Source organism: Typopeltis vanoorti, chromosome 22, assembly GCF_054136105.1.
Source record: "Typopeltis vanoorti isolate ZY-2024b chromosome 22, IOZ_Tvanoo_1.0, whole genome shotgun sequence".
NCBI classification, from domain to species: domain Eukaryota; kingdom Metazoa; phylum Arthropoda; class Arachnida; order Uropygi; family Thelyphonidae; genus Typopeltis; species Typopeltis vanoorti.
The window spans coordinates 11,652,471-11,672,787 of record NC_143570.1 but is presented as its reverse complement, the minus strand read 5'-3'; the positions used below and the strand labels follow the sequence as shown (position 1 = coordinate 11,672,787).

The 20,317-nt window shown below is 33.2% G+C and overlaps 1 protein-coding gene across 1 annotated transcript in view; it reads left to right on the top strand.

Moving 5' to 3' along the window:
• The window catches only part of LOC150094158 (INO80 complex subunit B), a 94,680-nt gene that overhangs the window by 27,455 nt on the left and 46,908 nt on the right, over nucleotides 1-20,317 (top strand). The window contains exons 4-5 of the mRNA XM_090411968.1: nucleotides 6,386-6,438; nucleotides 14,542-14,675. Coding sequence (XP_090268094.1) covers nucleotides 6,386-6,438; nucleotides 14,542-14,675 — 187 coding nt within the window. The remainder of the gene's footprint in view (nucleotides 1-6,385; nucleotides 6,439-14,541; nucleotides 14,676-20,317) is intronic.

Genomic DNA, 20,317 nt, shown 5'->3' with positions numbered 1-20,317 from the left:
ACAAGAATATTTTAATATTTGCCAAATATTTCAGTCTGAAACTAACCGACTATCTTCAGTGGCTACATAGAAACCGTTTTTTAACAGGTGGAATACCAACAATTGATCATTCAAAAGTAGAATGAACCACGTGATGTTGCATTGCTAAGCATTAAAGAGAGGAAAAATTTCACAGAGTGATGAGTACATTATAGGTATTAATTCACAATTTCAATCTTAATTTATAAATAACATTAGTCTAATGTAGGAATTAAAAGTCTCAATTAAAAAAAATTAATGTGTTATCCTGATTTAACTTTCCCATATTTTTGATAATGATATACAATCATTTCGATTCAAGTTAGGGCATTTGAAAGTTGGAAAATATGGGAAAGTTTAATCAGGATAACACATTAATTAATTATTTTTGAATTGAGATTTAATTCCTACATTAGTCTAATGTTATTTATAAATTAAGATTGAAATTGTGAATTAATACCTATAATGTACTCATCACTCTGATGAAATTTTTCTTCTCTTTAATGCTTAACAATGCAACATCATGCGGCTCGTTCTACTTTTGAATGATCAATTGTTGGTATTCCACCTTGTTAAAAAACTGTTCCTATATAGCCACTGAAGATAGTCGGTTAGTTTCAGACTGAAATATTTGGCAAATATTAAAATATTCTTGTGTTAACTTGTCTATAATTCCTAATTATAATGTCACAAGTGTCTCTCAAGAGTAGACAAGTAGGTATCTTTTGATAGGACATAAGGACATTTGTAGTCCAATGGATCTAAGTAGTTTGGCTGTCTCTTCTGAGACACCTTTAACATAGGGAACATAGTTATAGAGTTTCCTGGTCATCAGCCTCACATTGAAATAGTGATACGTGGTGGGCCATTGTATCACCATTCTGTATGTTAGAGGCATCTCAGAAAGACATAGATTGGGAGGAAGAATTGTCATAAGGAGGGAAAGAAATGTAATTTATACAGCTGCTGAGATATTTTACATGAGGTAGCATGTAATGGAGAGGACACAAGGTTCGAGAGTGCTGAATATGGTCATGGTATCAACAGTAACCAATCTAGCTAAGTTGCCTCTGCTTGTGGAAAGTGATCATGTAGTTTTGACCTGGGAAATTTGCCAGACATGCAGAATTTTCTGTTAAGAAGAGCTATATGTGGAATTATAAAGCAGGTGATTATGACATGCTAAGGAATCAGCTTTCAGCAGTGCCATGGCATAAGAATTTAGAGGGGGGAGAGAGAGAGAGAGAGAGATGTTGGTGTATGAAGGTTATTTGAAGAAAGCAGTATCAGAATGTCTACCGAAAGTCCGAATGATAAATCAGGTATGAGTTAGATGAATGAATGAATAGTGAATAACATCATTAGGTAGGAGTTGCAGACAAAGAAAAAGTTGTGGAGGGAATATAAAGAATACATGCACATGAGCAGTACAAGGCACAAGCAAGAAGGATGACCTGCATGGTAAGGAAGGTGTAAACTACTTATGAGGGAAAGCTAATTGATGAGGCCAAAAAAAAATCCTGAAGAGTTCTTTTGTTATATGGCAAGTAAAAGGAGATATGGCTATGGAGGGATGATTTTAAAAAGTGCTGATGGTGAGGAGATAACAGATGCATGAGATAGTTAAATTACTGAGTGAGCATTTTGCATCGAACTGGCATACCTTAGAGTTCTTGAGCTGCTGCTAAGCTTCTATATTAATATGAGTGATGATTATAATATTCTGTTGTATTGTATAGTATCACTGTGATCCATTCAGAAGAATGATGGGATACATGTTCATCTATTGACTGATGGGAGAATAGAGGTAGAAGAAATGGAAGTACTTAAAATATTGCAGAACATCGATGTGAACATAGTCATGGGATTAAATGGCATATTAGTCCTTGTATTATGAGAATTTGCAAGGGAATTATTGGCTCCTCTTACTAAGCTGTTTAATTTAAGCCTTACTACTGGGAAGGTGCCAGTGAAGTGGAAGGTGGGCAAAACAGTCCCTCTTCATAAAGGAGGCTCCAAGACAGAATAGCAAATAATAATAATAATGATAATGATAATAATTCCGTCGCAATAAATAGAACTTATTTTCTAAAAGTGCTTCCAAACTTTACACTAAAAAATACAAATGAAAATATCTCACATAACTACTTCTAGTGTCTTCTGTATAAATCACAGGATTTGATACGAATAAGAAAAAAAAAACTACAAGTGTCTTCTTTAAACTTAGCAAAGCATTGATTTCTTTATCCTTCAATGGTAATTCATTCCAGCTTAATTATCTTATGCCTATTTTCTTTCCAATAAAAATTCATGCACGTCACCAAGATCCTCTCTGGTTCCTGATGTTTTGAACATGTTGAATGTGGCAATATTATCTTTTAACATCTCTTAGAAATATATATAGTTTCTTTTGTTCATGTCTTAGAAAACACAACATTAAGATAATTCTAAAGTTCCTTTTACTTTCTAGAACTCCTTCATCGTCCATAAACATGAAATTCGTCTTTTTCCTTATTCCCTCTTAACCAGAACAAGAACACTGCTCATCTAATTGAAAGAAGAATGTCTGTTACTTCAGGAAAATCATATAATCTCTTCATAATGGTTTTTATCCACATTTTTGGCTTCTTGTCTTTTATTATGATCATTGCTTTGTTGTAAACAAGAATATAGTACTTCATTTGCTATAAAACTTAGTTGAAAATTTTAATATTATTTATTATTCTCTTATCAAGTTTTGAAGTTTCATCATCATTATCAAATTCCTGCCATGGTGTACAGGATATGATAGTACTACATGAAAAATTTACATCATTACTAACTTAACTTTCTATCTACAATTTTCCTCCAAATCAGTCTGTTATCTGTCAAGACTCCAATGTTATCAGATCTTACTGTATCAATCCACCTATATCTTGATCTTCCTCTGGGTCTTTTTCCTGCCAACCTGGGAGAACACTTGTTTTGCTAATCTTTCCTCTCCCATTCTGTTTAAGTGACCATACCACCTGAGATTATCAGGTGGTATGGTCATGGACGATGAAGGAGTTCTAGAAAGTAAAAGGAACGTTAGAATTATCTTAATGCTGTTTCCTAAGACACGAATTAAAGGAACTATATATATTTCTAAGATGATGTTAAAAGATCACCCAGGAATGCATTAGCTCTGCTAACGCATTCCTTGATGCTGACAATGTCAAGTTATTTCCTAATATCCTCATTTTTAATATGATATTGCCATTGATGCCATCTGTTCATGCCCCTAATTTTTCTCAGGATGCTCATCTCTGCAGTCTCTAGTCTTTGGTCAAGTGTTTTACTTCTAATCTAGCTCTCAGATCCATAAGTTAAAATTGGTTTGAACACTGTCTTGTATACAGCTAATTTAGTGTTTTGACTAATTTCTCTCTTATTCCATATAAATTTATTCAGTTGACCTCCTACCATAGCAGCTTTGTTGATTCTGTTGTCTATTTCCATATTTAATTTACCATCTTCACTAAAAATCATGCCTAAGTACCTAAAATGTTTTACTTGTTCTGAAGTTTCAGAAGTAACAAATTTGAAGTGTGTCCTTTTTTCATTTTAATATCAATAAATGTTATAATCAGGTAGTTTTGACAGAGCTTAGTTATTTATACTTTTTTTTTCATTATACAATCACGTTTTTTTTTTCTTTTTTCTCCTTATGCATTATTTACTAAAGAAATACCAGTTAAAAATATAAAATAAAATATTCCATTTTTAATAATTGTTTAAATATAAAACAAGACTAAAATTTTTCCTTTTTTGTAAAAAAAAATGGATGCAGCTAATTTTAAAAAAATGTAGTATTGCTAAATATCAGATTTTTTTAATATCTGATATGATTTTACAATATCAGATTATCACATTATCATATCTGATATTTCAATATCAGATATGATATTTCAGAATATTTCAATATCAGATATGATTTTACGAAGCAATATCAGATTCATCCCTTGAGTGAGGAGGATAAATCACATGGGATTTAAATAGTTCAGTAAAATCATGATAAATTGTATACAAAGGAAATGTTGCAGAGAAGATATTGAGAAAAAAATGATGTGTAGGTTCATAAACAGTTTAGGCCATGAGAACAATAGTCATGGTAAAAAGGGGAAAAGTCTGAATATGAGTTAACTGATTGGACTGAAGGAAATACTAGAAAGCTCTTTCACTGTAGGCAAAGTAAAAGAAAGAATAATCATGGAATATCCTTAGCTGATATTGGTCAAAGAAAAAGCAACAGATGCAGTACAAATAACAGAATTATGAATAATCATTTTGCTAGGATATACATCCAGTGCAGAGATAATATTTTTTTCATAAATGTGGAGGAACAGAAGATATTTCAGGAGCCTGATGTAAATTCAGTGATGGTATTAGATGAGATTAGTGCATGAGGAATATGCAAGAGATTGATAGGGTCCTAAAGGAGTGTAAGAAAGTTTTCTTGCAAGAAGATGCAATGACAGAAGTAGCTGATTGCATACCAATTCATATCTCTGGATACAAATTGGTGTGCATTTCATCTGGATTTCATTAAGATATATTGGAAAAGGCAGTTAAGGTCATGTAGAAATTGTTGAAAAGAGATGCAATCATCTGTAGAGGCCTGGTTATGAGTAAACTTTTGTTTCACGAGTTTGTTTACAGTTAATGATAATCGAATTGCGCACCATACTATTACTGAACTTTGCAGAGACATTTGACCGAATACTACCCGGAAGATTGATATATAAGCTGGATTGGTTAGGGTTGAGAAATAGCTTATGACACAGAAGAGTGAGTGGCTGACCAACAGGTATCAAAAAAAAAGCAGCATATATATAGAGAAACAGGAAAAATATGAAGGTGACCAGTGGCGTACCTTAGGGTTCATCTTGGAGCTGCTACCAAGCTTCTGTATTAATGATACTGGTGATGATTGTATAATATTATATTGTATTGTATTGTATCTCTGTATATTTTTCTCAGTTCAATCATATCTCTATTTTGTTATTATCTTCATATATGCATATAATAGCTTTTAGAATGCTATTTGGTAGCATTTGTTCTGTTATTAATTTTCAACAGAAACCTGGATCTGTATGTGAATGTCTTTTTCTAAAAACCATTGTGTTCTTCCAGAATAGACTTGAGAATATTTTGTCAGTATTTTTTTATTTAATATTCCACTGCATATTTTGTAAGAATATGCAGTACTTTACTTTACTAAATAGTACTTTACTGTTGTGCTTTTTCATTCTTTTTGATGGATTTCCTGTTGAATAAACTTAATTAACTTCAATTAATGAAAAAATAAATTTTATGAATTTTAGTAGCATTTATATTATCCATTTACTAGATTTTTTGTTTTTTGTGAGTATTATCAGTTCATAATTGAAGAGCTTATTTCCAAAGCGTCTTATCTCTGTCAAATGAAAAATTTCAGAAAACAACAAACATGACAATGAAATGCTTCACATTGGAAATAAAGTCAACTTTTTTATTCTGTTTTCAAAGGGATTTACACCATTTTGGAAATTAAAAAAATGGTGGCAATATAACTTAACAACCTAATCTTCTTTGATCCATTATCCAAGTTTTTAATTCATTATCAATATCTGGCATTTTGCCGGTTTTCTGTAGATATTATTTTTTTTTTTTTAGAATTTGCTTCTATTAATTGCTGCTCTTGTTTGCTCCAAGTTCATACCATTTTTTTCTGTAGGCTGAGGTCCAAAATGCTGCTCTGCTGCCATATTGCCATTTTTTGCGTGCTGAATCACACTACACTTAAACGCAAGTGCATAGCTATGTCTGTGCTTCACAGAATCCATGGTTTATAAAAAAAAATTTAATATAATAATAATATGTTGATTGCTAGTTTAAATGCTTGATCATTAATGACTATGCAACTATTCAAACTGATCACACAGTACCGGCAAGTGATGATGCACCATAAGATGCACCGGTTTATAAGACACATTTGGATTATAGGACACATCCTAATTTTCAGATAAATTTTATATACAAAAAAGCGCATCTTATAAGGCAAAAGATATGGTAATTATGGGGAATGAGTATCATGTATTGATATAAATAAGTAAAACAACATATATTATTATTAAGTATCTATTTATGCAGATGTAAAACATTTCTTTCTGATAAAAGCACAATAATTGAGTCTTTGTTCTAAGAAGTTTAAAATTTTGTTCAGTAAGAGAAATGGAAGTTTATATTTTGTCATAATACTGGTTTTCAGTATAGTGAATAAATCTTAAAATTAATGCTTTCTTTGTATTATTTTGACTTAAGTTTTTAATGAAATTTTATATTCCTCAATGGATTGTTTTAATAGCGTTGCAAAGAATGAAATTCCTGATCCATCTAGTGAAGATTCCCAAGGTGTAGGTAAGATTATTATTGTTACTCTCACTACTACTACTACTACTTGTTTTGCATGCAAGCAGTGACCATCTAGTTTTCTGTACTTTTTTATGTTTACTTCTATATGCCTTCAGTGAAACTTGTAGTTTTTATTTCACTTTTGGCTTTTTTTTATTTTATTTATGTGAATCCCACACACGAGGCTGTAAACCTATCATACATTAGTATGAGGACTAAGGATTTAATAATTCAGAAAACATTACTTTACAGCAGTGATTCTCAATCTATGGGGCATGCTCCCTTTGGGGAAGCACAAAATACCTAAAGGGGGGGGGGTGCGAAGAAAATGGAAATCAAAGGAAAAACTGAAAAACTACTTTATTGAAACAAAAGCATTTAATGAAACTATTTATTGACACAAAAACATAAAATACACTCTGAAAATAAAATAATAAAATGTATAGAATCCACTGTATTGAATAAATTAGTTACGCTTATGGGAACATATCAATATTGCAAAATATATCGAGCAGATAATTAAAACTAAACCATAACAATGAACCTAAAAAGTGATACATTGGAAATTGACATGCTTAGTTCTCTTTCTATATTTAATTGAGATCTATATTTTGTTTTTAAGGCAACTACTGCAGAAAATCCATTTTCACAAAGATAAGATGTTGGAAATGGCAAAAGTGCACAAAAAGCTCTTGACTCGAGTGCAGAAAATTCATCATCAACACCAACCCAAAATTGAAACAGTGATTTAGATGCAAATTGTTTTTTGATTTCACTGCTTGATGTGAAGTCTATAAATTGTTCCTCTTCTTCAATTGAGAAACCTTTAGGGGTAATTTGAAATGGGTTTCTAACCCACTCATACATTGCCATTATGTTGTCATCAGTTATAAAATAATTTCTAAAATTCTTTGACAACATTGTTAAATGATTTTCAATAGTTGTATATAAAACTTTGATGTGTTGCTCTTCTGCCTTGTAGGTTTTGATAAATTCAGCCACATTTGCAAACATTTCTAATTTTTGTTGCTTTACCTTTTTGTTCTGTAACTCTAGTTTTTTACAAAAAGCATTAACTCTATCACTCATATCTAAGATATGTGTATTTTTTCCCTTGGAGTTGCAAGTTTAATATATGTAGTTTCTTGAATATGTCCACCAAGTAGCTCAATTTCATCACAAATAAGTGGTCTGTAAACTTCTTTGCTCTTCATGATTTTCCTCTTCCAAGAAGATTGCTATTTCGTCTCTTAATTCGTAAACACATTGTAAACATTTTCCATGTGATAACCATCTTGTCTCACAGTAAAATAGCAACGCTGAATGGTCTGCTCCAGCCATGTCTTTGCAATGTTCAGAAAACAGTCTTGATTTTAAAGGTCTCATTTTAATATAATTTCACCACGGTTATAACTGTTGTTAATACAATGTTTAGACCAGGATTCATTTCCTTTGCAGCAGCTTGCTGCTGCAAAGAAAATGAATACTGCTCTAAACATTGTATTAACAACAATATATTAACAATATATATTGTGAGGATTTTTCGTTCATGAGGGCTTGTAAACTTTTAAATCTTCCAGCCATGACTTGAGCACCATCAGCGCAAATTCCAACACAATTTTTCCACTGTATGTTTGCCTTTCATGTAAATTCGTCCAATATTTTGAACAATTCAGGTGCTATGGCTTTTCTTTCTATTGGTTTACAAAACAGTAACTCTTCAACTGCTGATAATCCATCGCAAAATCGAACATAAGAAATTAAATGATAATCCTTGTTACCTCGTCAAGCTGAATTGAGAATATTGGTCAAAAAGCTTCAACAACAGTTGTTGTTGTTGCATATCTTTACATATATCACCAATTCACCAAGTAACAGTATCATTTGATAGAGGTATGCACTGTAATTGTTTAGGAAAACTTTCTCCAAGCATAGTTTCCACAATGTCAATCGCAGCTGGCAGAATTAGGTCCTCTCTGATCCTGGCATATTTTATATGCAACTTTGTAAGAAGCTCGTAAAGCTTTTTTGTTTACACACAAAACTTTTTTAATGCTAGATTTTTTGCTTTTCAAAACATTTCAGTTTGATAGCAAAGACCTCTCAAGGTTTGTTAACATACTCCTTATGAAGTGTTTCCAAATGTCTTTTAGGTTTATTTGGTTTCATACTATCAGCCACCAAAATTTTCGAACAAATAACACACAGTGGTCTTTCTTCATCATTTGCTTTGGTCTTTGTAAAACCAAAATTTAAATATTCTGCTGCATGCTCTCTCGAGGTTTGTTAACATACTCCTTATGAAGTGTTTCCAAATGTCTTTTAGGTTTATTTGGTTTCATGCTATCAGCCACCAAAATTTTCGAACAAATAACACATAGTGGTCTTTCTTCATCATTTGCTTTGGTCTTTGTAAAACCAAAATTTAAATATTCTGCTGCATACTTTCTTGATTTTACTTTTGGAGTGATATTCTGTGAACCTAAAGTTGTTGACGTCGATGCTCCACAGTCATCAGATGCCTGCTTACGTCCAGTTAAAAATTTATCCTTTTTTCTACACTAGAAAAGATCTCCTTCTGGACATGTATAATACTATGCATTATGGGAAGGGTCACTACCCAGACTGATTTCAACCTTTATTGAGGTCTCATCAGTGGGTGCCAGATCCAGAGGTGATACTAAGGTTGAAGTAATGCAGAAGTCATATTTTGATATACGAGTAGCCAAAAGGTGTCATCACACCTTATTCTTAAAATACTCTGGATTAGAGATGGTTGATGTAAATTTTCCATCGACAACCATCTCCACTCCAGAGTATTTTAATAATAAAATGTGACACCTTTTGGCTACTCGTATATGAAAATATGTCTTCTGCATTACATCAAACTTAGTATCACCTCTGGGTCTGGCACCCAATGATGAGACCTCAATAAAGGTCGACACCGGTCTGGATAGTGACCCTTCCCATAATACATAGCATTATACACCATAAGAAGATGTGCTTTGAATTATGGGATACTAAGGCAAGTGATGTGAAGTCATTAGCTTCTTTATATGAGTTGCCTCAGTTCTGAAATTACTTCAGGTGCAAACTTGCTTGCTTACACTTGGATAAAGGATTAAATCAAGAATATAATTTCTTGGTATCTTTAATTTATATGTGAGTAGATCTCCTGCTTATTGGGCAGCAAGATAAATATTGTCGATAACTAATTATCTACAATAAGTGTGCTAGATACTGATATCCATACTATTCTTCAGTGGGGTAATAAAAACCTGGTCACCATCTTTCTTGCTTCCAAAATACAGTTTTGTCTTTTTCTCATAAAAAGGTCTTTTTTTTTCTCCTGTTACCTTTAATAATGCTCACCTTAACGGTCATGACCAGATTTTTCTCCTCAAACTGACTTTTACTCGTAGCCTTTCCTGGCATCATCATCATCATACCACCTGTATAGTATCTTTAGCTTCCAGAAAAACTTGTTTTTTTTTTTTAAGATATTACATTTCATCTGTTTGGTTACTTACACTGTATGAATCCCAACCTTTGAATCTTTCACATTTGGGATGGTGTCTAAACCTGCTCTAAAAATTCTTGATGCTGTTCAGAAGAGAGTAGTTCAGTTGATTGATGACCTCTCTCACACATGCATATGTGTGCGCACGCACACACAAACACACACACACACACTGTTCAGTTATTGTTGCATATATCTCAGTTTCTGCATTATGTCTCTTCTGTATATATTTCCATGGGTGCTCTTCAAGCAGAAATAGTATCCACCATGCTCCCTCCATTTCTGTTAAAGCTACTACTATAATAACACAAGCAACAGTAGCTTAACATCATTTTATAGTTGAATTGCTGACTGAATCTGCTACTCATATTAATCTTTCATTCTGTCTACTTCAGTTCTGTGGAACAGCTTTTCCAATAAAGTATTCCCCACAGACTACAACCCCTAGTTCTTCAAATAGAATATCAACAGATTACTTTGCTCTTGACCCCAGTCTGCATGGCATTTATTTGCTCTAGGCTCTGCATTTTCACATGGATAGGAGTGATATATATGTATATATAAATGAATAAACAAACAAAAAAACAAGATGACAGATTGCAACTTGAATGTTGAGTGTTTTAAGTGGTGATACACCAAATGTACCTTAAATTCCAGGAATGTTTAAATGCCTGACTACTTCTTGAGCAGTAGTCAAGATAGAAAGGTATATTTTATATGTTCTATTTCTTGTTGTAGTTAAACATCTATGGAGCAAAGAGAGTGAACGCAATGGACGAGAATCATAATTATGCCAGATTTTTTATGTTGAGGCTAGTAAGATAGCTTATGTGTCTGTCCTGAAAGCTGTGCATTGAAGGTTTCCATTTGTCAGTGAATAAGAGAGTCCAGAATGAGGAGATAGAGTTTTCAAATGTGACCAACATGTGTGCTCTTCCTTTTTGAAGTGCTTCTTGAGTACACAATTTATCTGAAGTTTCTTGAATGTGCAATTTGATGCTTTTTCATCAAATTGCATATTGAAGGTCATTATCTAGATGTTAAAGCTGTTTCCTTATAGCTTTTTCTTCTCACAATATAACTTTTTTCATAAGAGATATTAGTTCTACATTCATATTCATATATCGCATTATTTAAGTTGGAAATTGAGAAGACTTTACAGAATAAGAATGTGTTACATTTCAGTCAGCTGATAGGAATATTTCTGGACAGCATCAAAAAAGAAATCTCATTGTTCAAAGTTGGCAACTTGGAATTGGCATCTCACTAATAAAGGATGAAAGCAGACTATGCAATTATTATAAACTATTTTAAGTTAAAATTATGATTGAATAATCTAAATACTGCATCTCACAGTACTTTTCTGTTAGCACATTTTTTAACAGATAAAGAACACATCATTTTTAACAGATAAAGAACACAAGAAGCCTGAATAGCAAAGAAATGGAGCTAGCTGAGGAATTCGATAAGTACCAGATCAACATAATAGGGGTTACTGAAACAAAAAAGACCAAAACTGGTGAGATCTTTCTGAGCAATAAATACAAAATGTTATATTCAGGCAATGACAATCTAGGAAAAGAAGGAGTAGCCATAGTATTCAACACAAAATACAAGGCTAATCTTCTTGAATGGCAGTCAGTCTCAAGTAGAGTAATGTGGGCAAATATGAGAATGGGGAACTGGACAATGAGACTTATTTGTGCCTATGGTCCCACAGAAGGTTCTACTAAGGTAGAAGTGGAGGAATTTTTTGAAGCTTTAGAAAAAGCAACTGACACAATGACAAAGGAAAAGTTGGTCCTTGTTGGGGATCTAAATAGCAGCGTAGGAAATGATTGTGAGACATACAAAAATATTTTGGGAAAGCTAATAATAATGGCAAATATTTGTTAGATTTCTGCTCAGGACATGGACTGGTTATTACTAACACCATGTTCCAACATAAAAATGTGCACAAATTCACATGGAGAGAAGAGGCAAGGAATAAGAAAAGTCTTTGACTATGTTATTGTTGATAGTGATGTTTTCTCCCTGGTGCAGGACACCAGAGTGTACAGAGGATTTGAAATTGGAAGTGATCACTATCTAGTCTTGAGAAAGATAAAATTGAATTTTAGTATTGAAAAGAATAACATGTAAGAAAGAAAGTTTTAAAGCGAATAAAAGTTGAGCAGCTCTCAGATGTGAACTGTAGGCTAAAATACACAAAGATTATTGAAGAAAAAATGAAAGAGTTTGAGAACAGGAATCAAACCTTGGAGATTCAGTGGCAAACTCTGAAAAAAACATTGATTGATTCTACCAGAGAGGCATGTGGTGAGGTTGTCTGTAAGGATAAAAAAATCAGAACTCCCTGGTGGACACAGGAAGTTAAAGAGGCAGTGAAAGAAAAGAAAAAAACATATCAAAAGTTCCTGTCAAATAAGTCAGCTTCTGCTCTTAGAGAATATAGAGACAAATGTGAGAATGCTAAACACTGTGTAAAACTAGCTAAACAAAAGTCATGGGTGGACTTTGGCAAGAATATAGAAAATAAATATCAAGAAGGTGGCAAAATATTCTCGAGGTTGTTGAAGAAGCTTAGGAATGGAGGAAAGAGTGCTGTAAAAGGAGTTAGAGATGATAAAGGTGATATGAAAACGGGGAGAAAAAAGATATGGAGTAATTACTTTGAAAAACTTCTAAATGAAACAAGCAGTGATGACAGCATAGTGGTAAAAAACACTGACCAGGCATGCAGTCAGGAATACATATCCATACTTGAAGTAGAAAAAACCATCAAAGGCTTGAAATGTGGAAAGGCAGCAGGAGTAGATGATATTCGACCAGAAATCTGAAGTATGGTGGTGTGAGAGTCTTACAGTGGCTGCACTGCATAGTTCAGAAGGCCTGGACAGAGGGACGAATTCCCGATGATTGGAGTAGAGCTCTCATAGTACCCATATATAAAAAGGGAAATAAAACTGAATGTGAGAATTACAGAGGTATTTCCCTACTGAGTGTTCCTGGCAAGATCTATGCAAGTATACTTGAGAAACGGTTGAGAAGAATTGTAGATGTAAAGCTTGGTGAAGAACAAGCTGGATTCAGGCCAAACAGAGGCTGTCAGGATCAGATCTTCACTTTACGACAAATAGTCGAGAAAGCATGGGAATATAACAAAGATCTGTATTTAAGTTTTGTCGATTTGGAAAAAGCATATGACAAGGTGCCAAGAGAGAAGCTATTCAATACGCTGCAGTTATATGGTGTCAATGGGGCATTATATCAAGCAATACTTAGTCTTTATTTGAGTTGTAAGTCAGCAGTTAGAATTGAAGGAAGTACAGGAAGATGGTTTAATGTTAAATCTGGTGTGAGACAAGGATGTACATTATCCCCTCTGTTATTCATTATCTATATGGATCACATTATGAAGGAAAGTGGTATTAAACATGATATCAAAATTGGAGATGTTAATGTCAGCTCTTTGCTTTATGCGGATGATGTTATACTTCTAAATAAATCCGCTACAAGTCTGCAAGATTCTCTGACTAAAATGAATAGCTGTTGTAATAGATATGGTATGAAGGTCAGCAATAAAAAGACAAAGACAATGAAAATCGGCAGAATCATTGAAAATGTCAACTGTGTTGTGAATGGAGAACCTGTGGAACAAGTAAAACATTTCAGCTACTTAGGCACAATTTTTACTGAAGATGGTAAATTAAATATAGAAATAGACAATAGAATCAGCAAAGCTGGTATGGTGGGAAGTCAGTTGAATGAATTCCTATGGAATAAGAGAGAAATTAGTCGGAACACTAAATTAGCTGTATACAAGACAGTGTTCAAACCAGTTTTAACTTATGGATCTGAGAGCTGGGTCCGAAGTAAAACACTTGACCAAAGACTAGAGACCACAGATATGAGAGTCCTGGGAAAGATTATAGGCACGAACACATGGCATCAATGGCAATATCATATTAAAAACAAGGATATTAGGAAAGAACTTGACATTGTCAGCATCCAGGAATGCGTTAGCAGAGCTAATCTCAGGTGGTATGGTCACGTAAACAGAATGGGAGAGGAAAGATTAGCAAAACAAGTGTTCTCTGCGAGGTTGGCAGGAAAACGACACAGAGGAAGACCAAGACATAGGTGGATTGATACGGTACAAAGTGCCTTAGACGATAGAAATATAAGATCTGATAATGTTGGAGTCTTGACAAGTAACAGACTGATTTGGAGGAAAATTGTAGATAGGAAATTAATAATGATGTAATTTTTTTCATGTAGTACTATATCCTGTACACTCCTTGAGGGTACATAGCAGGAATTTGATGATGATGAAGAACACATCTTAGTAGTCAGTAGGATCTTGTATTATATGGTGCTGGTTCCTTTGTATTTATTAATTAAACATACTTTTTGTCACTTTTAAACTTATTTATCACAGTCTGTTTTTATGAAAACAAACTATAAAAATTGTTTAATCTCATGGCATCTTTATGGGAATGGGATGTAAGAATTTATAAACTGCTTTTAGTTCTATTATTAGATGCTTCTACTATTTTTCTAATTAAGTTTCAATGTAATAAAATTAGGTGGTCAACCACAGGCAGAAAGTGATGTTGATGAAGAGGAAGCATGGCTTGAAGCTGTAGAATCAGGTCGATTGGAAGAAGTAGATGAAGAACTAAAGCGAATGAAAGATCCAACACTGATGACAGCAAGACAGGTAATTTTAAATAAATCAGTAGTCATAAACTATTTATTTATTTATTTTATAGATAATGTCTATTAGTTACATAAAGTTGGACAGCATACAAATTTTTAATGGTTATATAGTGGTAGGCAGTTATAAATATGTAGGGTTTTTAAATTATGAATATATAAAATCATCAAAATGACAAACATCAAAATACCTTATTATAGTTAATGTGTAACAGAAGATTTTAAAATTTATAATGAACGTTGATGTGTGCAAAAGAAATTGATGCTATTAAGATCAGTGCATATTAAATCAGTGTTTATAGAAAGTTCATTCTCTAGATTCTGATAATCCTAAGATTTTGCTGCTTAGTCACATCCATAGAATCGTATTACAAATTGTATCACCAGTGGTATCGATACTAGTGGAAAATATTAATTTGTATAAAAGCTCAGTGCAATCAGTATGGTAATTAATAATTTTACAGTGAAATGACCTCTTTAGCAAATACTAGAGGGTAAGATATTTGCATCAAATGCAGTTCATCTGAGAAACTTATGCAGGAACCTTTTCAGTTTTATCTGAATAAGAAGTATAGTGTAACAACCAAATTAGGAAAATCCAGCTGAGAATGAGCTGATGAGCAATTCAGAATTTTATTTTAATATATTGACATTTTTGAAACATTTAGTATTTTTATAAATAAATCCCATATATAAGGGAAAATTGCAAAAATTGTCAAAAATAATCTCATGACCTTAATAGGTAAGATGCTATCATCAAAGAAGGTTAATTAAAAAACCATAATAACATTTATGGTTTAGTCTGAGACTACTTTATTAGTAATAATGGTAACTGACTAGATTATTAATATTATTCTGCAGTGTGTGTGTATATATATATATGGTATAATTTAGCTTAATGGGGTAAAAAAGTTTGTAAGGTTATGAGCAAAAAAAGCAGGAATTAAATATTTTAAAGAAAAAAAGAGATGTCATTAATAAAGAGGGGAAACAATCAAGAGGTTTTGGGATTCTTCTTGGTGAGAGCTTTGAAGAACTCCAGATTGAATATTGATATTATACAATGAAATGAGTTGTTAATTTTGATAAGGAGTTGTCTTTCAATCAAGTATCATCTCAAAAATGTAGAGTTTTCATCCTACAAAATGAGCAAACTGGATGGAGAGCACACACACACACACACATGGATGGTTAATAGACATAATACACTAGTCTCATAGCATTCAGTTGTCTTGGTCATATCTTTTTTTTAAAAAAAAAAAAAAAGACAATTCACTCACTTTTTCAGCCACTTTGGGAAATTTTTAGCAAAACCATTGTAACAGAGTTTGTATATAAAGACTTTAGCAAAATCCACCTGATAATTGCTCTCAGAGTTAGAGAGAACATAATTAAAAAAAAAAAATTATTAGTAGTAGAAATTGATTTCTTGTTGATTTCCCATGGATGATCATGAAATAACCATATTATTATTAAGAGAGACCTCCAGGGAGTGAGGAACTCATCGAGGAATGCCTTGTTATTTGCACCAGCTGTCATACTTGTTCTTGCATTCATTCACACTACTTGTACACACAACATCCAACAGCAATCCATTCCAATTATGCACCACTCTATGAGAGAAAAACCTAGCCCTCACATCCTGTCCCAACCATAAAATGAAAAATTCCATTTACTGAAATTCTGTATAACCCTTTCAGAAGTTTAACTCTCCATCATATCACTCCTCTTTCTCCTGTTTGCTAGTGTCTGCAGCCTATAAATTGTCAGTCTGTCTTCATAATCAGTATTCCACAATCCTGATATCATTTTTGACATTCTCCTTTACACACTCTCTCTCTCTCTCTCTCACCACTGTATCAGAATCACTACAGAAACCAGGAGACCAGACCTACATGCAGTCTAAGTGAGGTCTTGTCAAGGCCTTGTAAAGAGGCAAAACGACTTCCTTAGCTTTACATGTCAAGGTTTGTTTCAGCATTTATTCTCTCAGTTGCATTTACAATTTTTGCTATATGATCCTTCAGCCTGTCTACTAAAACTCTAAGATCATTAACTGATCAGTTTCTTTGAGCATAATCTCACATATAATATGACAATGGATATCTAATCACACTAAAGCGTGCAATTTGCAAAGTCGACATTATATTTATTAACATTGAACTGACAGTGCCATTTTCATATGCCCACAATTCTAGCCTGCTCAAATCATTCTTCAAGTACTGCATATCAGCAACACTCCTGATTACCCTACCTATCTTTGCATCATGAGCAAATAGTATGTTGCATGGCAAATCCTTCCCAATGTTATTAATGTACAGATTAAATAACAAGGACTGATCTTTGAGGCACATACTGGTTACCTTGAATCTTGCAGATTCACTCCTCCCCCATATACCACTTTTTGATATTTGTTGGTCAGCCATCCTCCTATCTGTGCAGTCTTCCATGCTGTATTCTGTCAAAAGCCTTGGCAAAATTCAAAAGTATCATGGTATATCCATTCCCCCTTGTCTAACTCAATGGTAATATTATTATAGAATGTGAGCAAGTTGCAAAAACATGACCTTCCCTTAGTTAACCCATGCTTCATTTCAAAGTAGAGATTCTCTGTCAACCCATTTCTGAATGTGAGCCTTGACCAACTTTTCCAAAATCTTCATCACCACTCCTGAGATATTGGTTGATTGATAATTGTATACATTGGGATTATCATAAATTCTTTCCACTCATGTGGAATCTTCCCTCTTCTGAGACTCAAATTACATAGCCTGGTCAAAGGCAGTTCACCTGAACACTCTTTTAGCATCTGTGCTGATATCCCATCAATTCCTATTGCAGAATTCTTATTCAGTTTGTGCAACAGCTCTATTACTTCCTCCTCATACACATGAGTTTCCTTATCCATTGAAGAGGAAGTGGTGAGTTCAATGTTGCATATACCAGGTTGATAGCTTTAGCAAAATGGGCAACTCATTAGTTGAACAATCACTTCTGCATTAGTCACCCCCATACCATCTACATTCAGTAGAGTTATTCTTTCAAATTCATTCTTTCTTTTACTTTGATTTAACTTTCCACTTGTGACTCTTCTCATTTAACACTTGTGACTCTTCTGGCATGCTGCTTATAATTATCATAAATGCTGCCATCCTTATACACATGGTATTTCTTCCAAATCATCTTTTTTTTACAAATCTCTTGCTTAATTAGATTACACATCAATTTCACTCCTACTCTTTATTCTTCGAACTCTAAGAACACATTCTGATATCACATCATTTAAGTAATTTTTAGACACTTCCCACACTTGCTGAGTCCCAATCAGACAAACACAGAATTGTTCTCTCTTCATAATCATTTCTATCATATTATAACATAGTAATGAAATTAAGTCATGAATGAAACTTTCAAACATGTCAGAAATGATAGCTTTTTATATATAATATTATATATAGCTTTTAATCAAGATTTTATTTGCTTACACTTGGATAAAGGATTAAACCAAGAATATAATATCTTGGCATCTTTAATTTATAAGAGTGTATATATTATTTTTTTTTTTAATTTCGGATATCCTAGTTGTGATGTTTTTTTTTTTTTTTTTTTTTTTGGATAGTCAAATTTCTTGCATATTTATTTATTATTTATTTTTCATGTAGTATAATCACAGAACTAAACTACAGGAAAGGTGTAAATCAAATGCTGTATACAACTTACTAGAGTCAACATCAAGTACTATTCATGACAATCGACATAAGATATAAAAAGCAAGTTGCTAATATAACCCATTGACTTTCCAGTGACAAATAACTATATTAAGTTTTTCAAAACAGGCAAGTCTACTAAGAATAACATGAGACCTTTGAAGGTTATTTAAATAATCCCACTAATTTAAGTAAAACCAAACTATCCCCTGTGATTGAGGCTACCTATTAAGGATTATAAGAATGCTCCAGTGAAGATATGACTTCATTAGAGCATTCGTATGATAAAAAAAAATGAAAAAAAATTTGAAGACAAAAAAAAAAGCTTGACTCAACTTCATTATGAAATGCATTAATAACAATCCAAATATTCTATTATATCAAAAAGCAGCATAGCAAATGAATTCAACCCACTACCAAATTGTATGAGGACTACTTACCAAACTATTGCCCATAGAAGCTTCACTCACTATGGATTATGGACTATAATTATGAACCACACTTAATAACATCAGGTTAGCCATGCCAAACAGAGATGGAAACTTAGCTTATCATGGATTTTTTTCTCCAGTGAAGTAGCGAAGTTAACTTTTAAGTATATAATATTAATGGATGTGAAAGCAGTTACTTTATCATCAACTTCTCTAAAGTGGTAGTGTGCTATTTTAAAAAAATCTTTTACAAACTAGAGAACTGAATTACCAATTTTGTAATTTACTTCCATTCTCAACATAAAAACTTGCTACAGCTATCTCTTGTCCAGAGTATTTTAATAATATAATGATACATGGTTTTTCTATTTATACAGGAAATATGACTTTTGTCAATGATTTAGCTCTCAGTATCCCACAGGTCTGACTCTCACTGATGAGACTTCAGTAAAGGTTAAAGGCAGTAGTGACCATTTCTATAATACATGGCAGCATACACATCTTAAAGGAGGTGTGCATATATTGTGGGTTACTGTGACATTATGATGTGAAGCATCTGCAGATAGCCTAGTTGTGATGTTACTTCAGTACAGACTTTTGTTTACTCATGCTTGGGTAAAGGATAAAGAATATAATTTCTTGTCAAGTATAATTTATTTTCTGTCCATGTGCAAAAACTTGCTACAGCTGTTTCTTGTTGTCCTGGCTCCTAAATTTTATCAAAACTCACATAAAGGTATTGTGAACTAATGCATAATGATGACTTAAGACTTTTATTGCTTAGCATCAGTGTGCCAAAAGTGTTATAGTAATAATGTAAAGTTAAATGGGATAAGTTTGTGATATATGATTTGGATTGCACTATCCTTAGCTAAACCTTAGAAGCCTGAAATGTTGATGAAATTGATGTTCTTATTACTGTGACATGACATATGCCAAACTTTGGTGAGGTTCGGTTGGTTTGCAGCAACCATATCCTCTACCTACACCTTCATTTTGGTGGAATCCCACAGCCAACAGGCATTTAACCTTCAGGATGGAGGAAACCTCCTTGAAGTGAACTAACATAGGTGGGCAGTCCAAGTTGGCATCCATACTCCTCAGAGAAAAGGTCAAACCTCTTACTAGGCACCATTTGGTAGTAGATGAGTTTCATCTCCCAGTGTAATACCACCACTTTTTTCTTCTTCTTTTCTTCAAGGATTAGGCATTTGCCTGTTCCGGCTTCACTGGTCTTCCCCTCTCTTTCCCTTTGGTCTATATCTATCCACTTCTTTTGGTAGCCAATGTCTTTCCATCCTATGTAGGTGGGTGGTTCAAGTATAGCATCCATACTCCTCAGAGAAAAGGTCAAACCTCTAACTAGGCACCATTAGGTACCTAGTTATACCACCACTTTGTTTATTAGAAGTGGCCCAAAACTATGTTTGACTGGATATTTTCTTCCTGCATACAGCCTGAGTGATAACTATGTTAGATATCATAAAGATATCCAACTTTTCTTTATT